The sequence below is a fragment of the Thermothelomyces heterothallicus genome, assembly GCF_042370625.1.
Source record: "Thermothelomyces heterothallicus CBS 202.75 unplaced genomic scaffold P884_scaffold_20, whole genome shotgun sequence".
NCBI lineage: Eukaryota > Fungi > Ascomycota > Sordariomycetes > Sordariales > Chaetomiaceae > Thermothelomyces > Thermothelomyces heterothallicus.
The window spans coordinates 514,109-525,203 of NW_027192581.1; the positions used below are offsets into that span (position 1 = coordinate 514,109).

Below are 11,095 nucleotides of genomic sequence, written 5' to 3' on the forward strand. Positions count from 1 at the left end.
GGGGGGGGGATGTTGAATAATTAATTAGACAAGATCATGTGTGGGATGTTTTAGTTAATTAATTAATAGATCATAACGGCGTTTTTGGCATAGCACCACGAGCAACGAATAGAGTATACGGACAGACAGAAGCGAGCCGACTACGAGCCATAATTACGAATCATTCTTGTTCGTTCAAGGCATAGGTATACAAAATAATATACATTGTTCTTCATCCTGCCTGCACTCGAGCCCCACAACTAAGTCCTACAACCAAGTCCCACAACTATCAAGTAAGGTACTTTTATGAAACATGACCATCCTGCCATATTGTCCAGCAGGCAGGCAGGTTGCCGTTTTAGGACGTCTCCTTCCACTGCCCGGCCTTCTTGACTCCCTCGCCCGTTTCTCGCGCGCCACTCTCGAGCCCCGCCCCGATGTTGGTCACAGCGTCGCCGACGGGCTTCCCGGCCTCGCCGGTGACGCTGGTGACGGTCTCGCCTAGGCCTCGCGTCGCGGCGCCCAGGACGCCGCCGGCGGTCTCGGTCAGCCCGCCGACCGCGTTGCCGACCGTGGAGGTGGTCCCCTTGGCGACATTGGTGACGGTCGACTGGACGCCGCCGGCGTTGTCTGTCGCCGTGTTGGGCTTCTGTTCGGTCTTGGTGTTCAAGGTGTCCGACATGGTGTAATTAATTAGACTTTTGTTTGGGTCTGGGGAAGTAGTAATAATAATTATTCAGGAGGAAAATATGTTTTGTGTTGTTCTTTGTACAGATACAGTGTAATTAATTATCAAATAATAGAATTGATGGTGATCTCTTGTTCGGACTTACAGAGTAGAGGTCATGAAGATCATCCATCAATTAATTAATAGACGGATTATATTTAATAGGGAACAGAACTCGTGGCGAGCCTGACGTCACATAGGTACCGTACCATGCGTCATCTGCTTTTGGGGGTTGAAAAAAAAAGGGGGGGGGGGGCGGGGTTTGAAAGTGGAACTGCTCTTGTTGGTGCGCAGTATGTATGGTACATACGCTTGAATCTGTAGTAGATGCCCAGACTAATATAACAGCTTAATTCGTCCTGATTGCTAGGGAGTACAGTGTACTTATATAACATTCTTGATACAACTCCTGTACATCAGCACACCCAAATCGTTCTCATTTAAAAGATAACCGGGATCATCACGAGACCGCATACACGGGCATCACACAGGCGAGGCTGTTGCAAAAGAAAGGAGTTGCAATTGCAGAGGCCCTATTATCTAGGCAGAATGCATAATAAGTAGTAGCTAAATTGGTGTGGGTGTCGGAAAAAGAGAATGAAGAATAAAGCAGTAGAACAAATGTTTCTATTCATTATTCCGTAAGAAGCTCCCGTTTATGCTTGCCTTGGACCGAAGCATGAACTGGCTGACATGCCCTTTCCCATTGTACCCTCTCCCAATGCGCTACCTGCTCCTCTCTCTCTCTCTATAAGCATCGGCTGACGTCCTTCTCGTCGAGGTGTTCTTGGATTGGCCTAGGCCTGGAGCTGCAGACTGTGACAAAGCGACACAATCTGATCTTGGTTAGGTCAATCCGTCTCATCCCCGCCGGCGCCCAAGTGCCAGCTCATCTTCTCGCGACGGGCGGCCTTGCAATCCTGCTCGCCGTCGCGGTACCGGCTCAGGCGGGACTTAACGGCCAGGCAGGCGGAGCAGCGATGGACCTTGTTGGGCTTTCCCGTGCGGCCGACGTCGAGAGCGTTGCAGTACTTGTGGCGGATCTCGTCTTGCCATTCTGGAGCGTGTGTTGGACGGGTAAGCGCTTTTTAATCAAATCGCTTTTTAATAAAATCGATTGCTTGCATGAGCGCAAAGACAGGTGCTCGAGGATGTCAAAGTCGACATTTTTTTTCTTTTTTTCCCGGATAGGTGTCTTCCATTTGGGAATCACAGATGTCTGCTTACGGGGCGGTGTACGAGCCGTGGTGCTCGGCGTTTTGGGGTAAGAATGGCCCATGACGGAGCGATGGCGGTTTTTTGGTCCAAGGTGCTCGTGTCCTGATGATAGATGATACTGGTGTGACGTGGTGTGTTCTGCAGATTTTTGAAGCTTGGAGGATGTAACTCGGCCCAAGAGGAAGGGCAGGAGATTTGTGCTCAATCAAGGTACTTAATTATTCCGTATTCTTTCCTCCTCGGGCTATCTCGTGCAGTGGCGAATCTGAAGAGTGTCACGGGTACTTCGTAGGTACCAAAGCCTCACCGTCTTTGGACACGTCAACAGCGACGTACCTGTAGCATTGGTGCTACAGCTCGATGGCTGCAAATGACTACAGCTCGGACTGGCTACAAGATACGACACCACAGCGGTATTCGCGCCGTAGGCGGCACTCCTGGACTAACTAGTACGGTCTACAGAAGTGGTGATAAGATGTATTGATTCTTCTAAGTGCCAGAGGCACTTAGGGATACTATCTAAATATATATCTATAACCCCTAGCTTATTATCCCTATTAATAGGTTTATTAGATCTAACCTACTAATAGCTATATACTATAATAGGTACTAGGGTTCGAAAAAGAAAAATATAACGACCTATTATAACTTAGTAAATACATTAGCCATTTATCTATAGTAATAATCCTAGTAAATGTCCTATTTGTCCTCCCTATTATCAAATCCGTCTATCCCTTAGTCCTTCTTCCTAGTAGTTCCTAAATTTACGATAAATGCCGATACTATAGACGGACGCTCCTAAGGAGGCTATATAAGTGTTCTAGCCCTAGCCTAGGTATCCCTAACCGGGGTATAGTTACCGTAGACCGTATTGGTAGCCCTCTTATACGAGGGGCTCTCCTACGCTAGTATATCCGAGTGTAGGCGTTTCTAGCTAGTAGCTATAGGCGGTGGCGGGTATATTACTAGCCTGGTAATCGAGCTTAGGGGAGTACTATGTCTAGTAATAGCCGGCGGAGGTAGGCAAGCTATAGGCTCCTAGCTCCTAGAAGCCTTCTATAGTATAGTAATTACTATAGTATACTTGGTAAGCTAGGCGATCGTTTCTTCTAGTTACTATATCTTCTTATCTATTCCCTTCCTTTAGTTAAGGGTAGCTATATAGTTATTATTTACAACTATAGAAGCCTCCTTTAGTTACTTAAGTTCCTCCTTGACTTAGTTAAGGTCCTTTTTAATATTACTAATAGCCTTATCCTACCTCTAGACTATAGCCTGACCTATACTAAGAAGGTCGGCCTTAGTGACTAGGTACTAGCGTTTGGCGAAGTCCTTGTTAGTCTCGTTATCCTTAGTGGTACCATAGGCTAAGGTGATATATATAGGTATAGAGTGTAGGCCCTAGTAACTAGTCAGGCTATAATAAAGGTAGCTAAGTTTAAATAGGTAGCTGTTAACTAAGGTATTATTATCTCTCTTTAATATATAGATATAGGCTATTAGTAGTTCCTTAGGCTCTAGTATACTAATAGGTACTATACTAGTAGTATAGTAGGCCTTATATATATTCTCTAGCTTTTTCTTAAGGCTATATATAGCTATATTAGCCTTATATAAATCATTACTAGCCTTTTAGTAGAAATGGTAGATCTAGTAGTAGGTATAGATAAGCATTTCCTTATTACTATAGCATTCCTAGTAGGCGTAGGTAAGGTAGTCCTTGATAGGCCTAATTGTTATAGCTATAGATAGATATAGTAGGCTAGACTTAATGACATTAGTACTAGTAAAGGGGTTAAACTCTATACCTACGAGGGTATTTTCTACCTCCTTAAGGCCATCAAAGGTAATACATATATTATTAAGCCTACCCTAGGACTTAGCCTCCTCCTCTTTGTCCTTAGGATCCCTCTTAGTCCTATAGGCAAATCTACTAGTAGGTACCCTATGTTATACGTGCCTAATAGGTGTAATAGGCTAAGGCGCGGGCTTAGGCAGTTAGAGTATCAAGTCTAGCCGTAACAAGGCCTAGGCTATCAGGCTAGTAGTAGTATTAGCTATAGTCTTATTAACGACTAATATACTTTCTTTATTATACTACTTAATACCCTATAATATAGCTATAGATAAGCTAGTATATATATATAGGTATACGGTTATATCTTAGATAGCGTCGGTAGGGCTAGACTCTTAGTAGTCCTACTCTAGTTAAGCTATATCTGATTTGTAGGATAGGAAGTCGGTAGGCTCGAGCGTTAGAATTGCCTGGCGTATAGTTAGTGGCGTTAGAGGCCTCTTCTTGTTTACTATATTCTATACCTTGGTAATAGCGACCTTGATTAACGATAGTAGAGTCGGCGTAGTATCCTTATCTATAGGAATGTTAGGGAAGGCGTTAGTTAGCTATTTATACTAGTATACCTTGATTATATTAATAGAGACCTACCCGGTTTTACTAATACGTTAGGTATATATAACTATATAGGTACCCCCTGTCTTATATACTATATTGCTATTAGTAGTACGAGGCTAGAATCCTCCCTATAGGTTTAAGGTCTTATAGTACTTAGCGAAAAATAGCGCTAGTATAATATAGTTATTATCGCTATTAGTAGCTTTATATAGGTCAATTATAATAGAGGTACCTATAATGACACTAAATAGTATTACCTTTATTTTACCCTTGATCTTGACGAAGGTAAATTTAGCCTCTAAACAGGGAATCTTAGTAGTATCATCCTTATCTATACTACAGAAGGTCTTATAGTTAGCTATAGTTATTTGCTCTCCCTATAACTAGCGGCTATTAACGAAGTAGTATATAGCTAGTAGGCAAACTACCTTATACTTGCTCTTGCTAGTATAGACCGTATTGATAACGCTTCTAGGGACTTAGGCTATAGTGCCTATCTTACTATTGTAATACCATTCGACTATAATGTCCTCCGGAAACTATAGGTATAGAGGGCTAAAAGTGTTATAGGTGATACTATAAGGGGTATTAGCGACTTAAGGGGGAGTATACTATAGGTTATACCATAGTATATTAGGATCTTCGCCCTTAAAGGCTATAGCTATATCTTTATGGCGCATTCGGACCAGGCTGCCAGTTACCAGGTCATTACGGAATTCCTCTTCGGTACCTAGGTTAGCTATAAAGCCTATACTACTTTCTAGTATTATATCTAGGTTCTTAAGGAGATCTTAGATATTGCTATCCACCGGGGTGTTATTTTCGCTTATAGGGCCGGAGTATACGCCTAGTATAGGTGTAGGTGTGGCCGATACCTGGTTAGATGCCTCTATAGCCGTCTGCTTCTTCTACCGATTGATAGGTGTAAACGTAGTAACTAGGGTGTCGGCTGCTTTGGTTACTATTACTAACTACGATATAGGTATATCTTGCTAGCTAACTGGAGGCTTATTTCTAGTGGCTAGGCTTGTTACTATAGCTACTACCACCGCTATAGAGCTCTAGGCGCCTTTAGCAGCCTGTTTGTCGCTTTTTCTGGCCTTGCTTCTAGACTTGGCCATTGTAACTAATAGAACTAAGCTATTCTAGGTTGACAAAACTTAGCAAAAGTCGCGAAAGTAAGTAGTTTTCTTACGCGCGCGATAGGATAAAGTAAAAGGTAGTAGGAAAATACTCTATAGGGCCTCCTTTTAATAGGAATGGTAGTATATAAGCTATAAGAGATAGCTATATAGTTATATTGATAGAAAAGGCTGGTGTTAAAGGGTTTGAAGGTTAGAAAAGAAGGTAGTTATTAAAGAAATTATAGAAGAATTAAAGAGGTTCGAAAAACTAGAAAATAGTAGGAAATCTAGGGGTTTTTATAGTTTTTAGGCAGGGCTTTTAAAGATAGAATAAAAGAAGGCTTAAGCTATTGGTATTTAGCCTTACTATATTAAATAGGTAGGCTATTTAGCCTTGTTCATTAAATAGTTAGGTTGTTCGGAGGCTAATTAAGCTAGCTATACGGTTTAAAGTAGCCTATATATAGCAAATAGTAGAGTTTAGAATGAAAGTAGTAACAAAGATAAAGGTATAAGGAATGGTAATAGGTTTTCTGGTGTTAAAATAGATTTAGGGTAGCCTGTTAAAGGTATATATCTCTAGGTATTATTTGGCTTCTTCCTAGCTAGGTACGATGCCCTAGGTCTGGCCAGAAGTCTTCTACTTTAGGGGTTGGCCTCGTTTCTTCCTAGGTAGCGGTTAAATCTGACGGCGATTTATATATTCCTAGATTAATTCGCTAGAAGTAGCCTTTAGTTTACTCTACAGAAGCCATTAGTCGTCTTTTATATCAAATCCAAGCTAGCAAACAAGGTATTCAACCCTCGGGCGCTTCTTTCTACGTATATGGTGGTCGACAATCTTCTCGATCCTCTAGTACTCCTCGCTATTAACCAAGATTAGCTATGGCGGTGGTATAGTTCTTTTAAACGGATCGGGACCTTGTTTAATACGGTAGAGTTAGGCGACGGATACGACCGGATAAACCTTCTAGGATTTGGGAAAGTCTAGCTTATAAGCTAGTTTTCCTACCCTTTGCTTGATTTTAAACGGTCCTGCTCTCTAGGCTAACCATTTCCTATTAGGTTTACTAGGCAAATAGTATCCCTTATATAGCTATAGCCAAATGGTATCCCTAACTTCGAATTTAGTAGGTATATGTCTCTAGTCATACTGTAGTTTGGCTAGTACTATAGCCTAATCAATTATTTTATTAGCTTTGGCCTAGTATTGCTTATATAGGATTTCTAAGGCCTTACGCCTACCAGTTTTAGTAGTTTTCTTGCTTAGGATATCTAGTACTAAGTATAGTTTAAATCTATATATTAGTTCATTTAGGGACCTCCTAATACTAGTAATTAGTGTATTATTAAGGTGATGCTATAGGGCTAGTAGGATTTTAACCTATAAGTGGTTAGAATTTACCGTAAAGTTTATCTATAAGGCGATTTCCACGGTTTGGTTTGTCTATTTGGACTATCTATTAATCTAAGGGTGGTAGGCCGTAGAAAATAGTAGCTTAGTTCCTAGCAATAAGAAGATTTCCTTCTATAGGTCGGATATGAATTTGGGGTTACGATTACTAATAATTTAGGCTAATATTCCCTAGTTAGTAAATATCTAGGTCCTTAGAAGAACCGTTACCTATTCTTTGGCCGTATACGTCTAGCGGCCGGCTATGAGAAGCTTCTTCTTACTAAACTTGTACGTTACGGTATAGAGTATATCTACTAGGGTATAGCCTTCGAGTGACCAGAGGGTACTAGTAGTTGGCGCTAGTAGTAAGTCGGTAATAAAGTCTATAGCTACGATATAGAATAGTATTAGCTAGGTGTAAATAGGCTAGAGTTCCCCTAGCGGTAGGTTATGGTTAGTCGAATTAGCCTAATATACCTTGTAGTGCCGTATAAACTTTAAAACCTTCTAGGCCTTCCTACGGAAATGAATAGCTACGAGCTCGTTTATTATCTTGTTTTCGCCGAAATGGTATATATCATTATAAACCATCTAAAGGACTTAGTTAATACAGTTTTCTAGTAAACAAAGTCTTCTAGTGCCGTCAAAATCTATATAGAAAAGCAGTCCGTTCGAAAGTTCGAACGGTCCTATAGGCAGTTTTGGCCGTTTATGTTTTCTAGCTCCTATACGGTCATTTCTAACCGAGTCTTTCTTGTTTTCGCGGAGGGCTTAGTAGATAGGTCTATACTTCTAGTCCTTAGGATAACTAGTAATAATTCTAGCCCTAAATTTATTACTAAGTACCGGTTCTATGATAATTATATCTGCTATAAAGGTATTGGCATCCTAGTAATCACTCTAGATGTCTCTAAGCTTATCTACTAGGCTATTCTTAACCTTTGGATTATCCTACTCCTAGGTAGGTAACCTCGATAGTATATCGGGTACTATATTTAACGTCCTAAGGATATAGAAGATATTAAGGTTAAATCCTAATAGATAATTAGCTACGTTTGCTAGTTTTAGGTTAGCCTTAGCTAGATCTATTGTAATTAGGGATATATACTTTACTATCCCTTTTATTAGGGTATAATTAGTAAAGATATTAACCAGGTATCTATTTGACTATACTATCTTCTAAAGTTTCCTAATTACCTAGATAAGTGTGGTAATTTCTGCCTCTATAGATCTATAGCACTTTTCCACGTTAGTGGTCGCTCTTAATATAAATAAGATAGGCTATACTTCGCTTAAAGGAATGTCCCTACTAGGGATTTTCTTACTATCCTAGTCGCCCTTAAGCTAGAAAGCAATGACACTGTAGCCGTCATAGTAGGCATCTAACTTAAGGAATAGTAGTTTTTCTAAGCGGTGGTAATAGAGAAACTCCTAGTTATATAAGTATTCTTAGAGCAACCTAAAGGATTCGAGTTCTTCCTTGGTCGGGGTAAACTTGACAGCAGAAGTGACCGCTTTCTAGGCTCTTTTGGCTTTCCTAGGCTTAAGCTTTCCTTCTTTCTGTACTATAGCCATTAGAGCCGTCTTTCGTACCTAAAGTAGCCTTGCTTTTATATTAAACTACGGAATGCCCTTCTTTAGCTAACTAGCTATTCTAAGGTAGTGCTCTAGACTATTAAGTGTGTCTAGGAACTTTAGCTTCTTAAAAGTAGCGATATAGTCGTCGGTTTTAGCGATGCCTTTGCTATTTACGACGTACCTAAGGAGCCTTATAGCTAGGTAGCCTATAAATGATTTAGGCGCCTTAATATAAATACAAGCCTTATTAAGGATTTTGTAAACGGTATATAGGTATTCGAGGTATTCTTTCTCTGTTTTGCTAAAGATGATAATATCGTCGATATATACCCTGATGAAATGGTAGTATTTTAGAAAAAGTCTATCTATATAGCGTTATATAAAGGCTAGTATATTCTTGAAACCTATAAGTACTACATTTGATTTTTCTAAGCTATAGTAGCTTATAATGACTATATAGTCGCTATACTCCTTAGCTATAGGGAGCTAGTAGAAAAATCCTAATATATCTAGGGCTATAAAGAATTTATTACTAACCATAGTAACTATAATATTATCCTAGTTAGGTAGGGGATAAACATCTAAGACTATAATTATATTTAATGGTCGTAGGTCAACTACACTTCGGCTTTTCTTAACCTCTACCCTAGGCTTTTCGGAAACTTTCCTCTATATAATAAAGGCTAGGTATATAATTAGGGTAGGTTTATCTATAAAAGTGAATCTTCCGGATGCCTAGAGTTGGTTATAATACTTATTAAGGGCTTTACGGTCTTTAAGCCCTATTAGGTACGGTCTAACTATATAGACTTGCTTTTACCATCCGTCAACCAGATTAATTTACATCTTCTAGTATTCTAGCATTAGCACGATTCCCCTGTCCTAATAAAGGTCGTATTAGTCCAGAAGTTCCTTTACCTTAAGTATAAATTTAGGGTTTATATTAGTAATACTAACGCCATCCTTGCTTTTGATAGCCGGGATGTCGTCAGGTTTCTTAATACCGTATAACAGGGTATAAAAGCTTGTCATGTTTAGTAGAAGTTCCTAGTCGCCATCGGCCTTTTCCTAGTAGTATATATACTAGGCTTCTTCTAGCCTTCTCTTTAACTCTTACTTAGTGATTCCGTCTTAAACCTTGGCCTATATATCTTCTATATCCATTATACTAATCTATATAGTGGTGTCCTCTCCTAAGTATTCTAATAGATAGCTAACCTTGTCCCCTTTTCAGATAATTATAGGGGTATTAGTGTCATTTCGGATAATTACTACCCTTAAGGTACGCCGGATAACTATAGTGTCCTAGATACCTTCTTAGCTAATGGTAAAGTAGAAGTACTTATTCTCTAGGAGGTTATTAGGTAGTAAAATAAAGTATATCTCGAGTAGCTAAATAGAGTATATAGGTATAACGGTATACTAGGCGGTGGTAACTTTCTAAGAGATAGGCTTAGGGTTCTTTTTTACAACGTCCCTATAGACCTTTATATTAGCTAATAATCTAAAGGTATAGATAGCCTTGATAAAGTCAATCTTAATACTATATATAGTTATAAAGTTAGTACCTAGTAGTATCTTCGGAGTAAGTTCATCGATAACATCGGCTATAACGTAGATATACCTATTAATAGGCGTGTTCCTAGCCTCCTCTAGGATATAGAAGTCAAACTTAACCTGCTTGCTAATTATAGTCCTTAAATTAACTCCTTTAAGAGTACGGGACTCGCCCTTGATCTATTAGGGGTTCTTTACCTATTAGGAAATCTATATCCGATTAACTAGGTTAGTTAAACTACCTATATCGAAGTAAATGTCTATAGTTTGGTCTCCTAGGTTAGCTCGAACTAGGATACATAGGTAAGACGTCTTCTTTAGCCGGTAGAAGGGTATTTCTATACTTAGGTTAGCTTCTACTACTTAGCTAGGTTCGAAGGAGAGGAGTATGGTTTCCTGTTATTACGGTTCCTCGGTCAATTCTGACGGTATAGCTGCTCCTTCTACGAAGTCCTACTCTACCTAGGGAAGGTCCTCCTTCGGTAGTTTAGGTAGGCGTAATTTCTTTCTATAATCCTAACGTAGGTAGCGGTATAACGCTCCTTAGCTTATAAATGACTATTTATAAAGCCTATAGATATTACTATCTTCCTAGATATAGTCTTCCTTAGCGGTACTAAGGAAGTACGCCTCTCTATTACTACTATCTCTGTTAGTCTTAGATTTATAGTTACTAATTAGGAGATAGCTAGTAGCTTTAAGCTCTTTATATTTAGCTTCGGCTTTCTTATCCTTACTAGATATTATTATAATATTATAGTAGTAGTAGGTACTATCCTTATTAATATACTTCTAGTTATAGTAGCGGAACCATCTAAAGTAGGGATTCCGGTTACTATATCTACCCTTTTCCTAGGCTCTAGTGCCCTATAGGTAGCTATTTCTAACCTAGTCGTTACGCTCCTTTGGTCAAGACTCCTAGTTATAGCTTTAGAATCGCTCCTCTTATAGGAGATACCTATATTTCTATTCCTCCCTTCTCCTATAATAGTTAGTCTAGTACCGCTAATCTTAACTACCCTTTTAAGGGTTAGTATATAACTAATTAGCTTATTTCTTGTTAATGTTATTACTATTATTATTATTAGTCCTATCTAAGGTAT

General features: G+C 39.5%; 3 protein-coding genes across 3 annotated transcripts in view; 1 reads left to right on the forward strand and 2 right to left on the reverse strand.

The window, feature by feature from the left end:
* P884DRAFT_293637 (uncharacterized protein) overlaps positions 1-153 on the forward strand; it is a gene marked incomplete at both ends in the record, with an annotated part of 2,375 nt that extends 2,222 nt beyond the window's left edge. The window contains one exon of the mRNA XM_069444230.1: positions 94-153. Coding sequence (XP_069295694.1) covers positions 94-153 — 60 coding nt within the window. The remainder of the gene's footprint in view (positions 1-93) is intronic.
* Positions 154-337: 184 nt separating this feature from the next.
* Positions 338-661, reverse strand: P884DRAFT_301592 (uncharacterized protein; the record flags this gene model as incomplete). Its single annotated transcript, XM_069444870.1, has 1 exon — positions 338-661. The coding sequence occupies one exon, from the start codon at positions 659-661 to the stop codon at positions 338-340; it is 324 nt and encodes a 107-aa protein (XP_069295695.1).
* An 896-nt stretch (positions 662-1,557) lies between these two features.
* On the reverse strand, positions 1,558-1,985 carry P884DRAFT_205771 (uncharacterized protein; the record flags this gene model as incomplete). The annotated part of the gene is made up of 2 exons (XM_069438670.1): positions 1,558-1,763; positions 1,934-1,985. The coding sequence occupies 2 exons, from the start codon at positions 1,983-1,985 to the stop codon at positions 1,558-1,560; spliced, it is 258 nt and encodes an 85-aa protein (XP_069295696.1).
* Between the last annotated feature and the right edge of the window lie 9,110 nt (positions 1,986-11,095).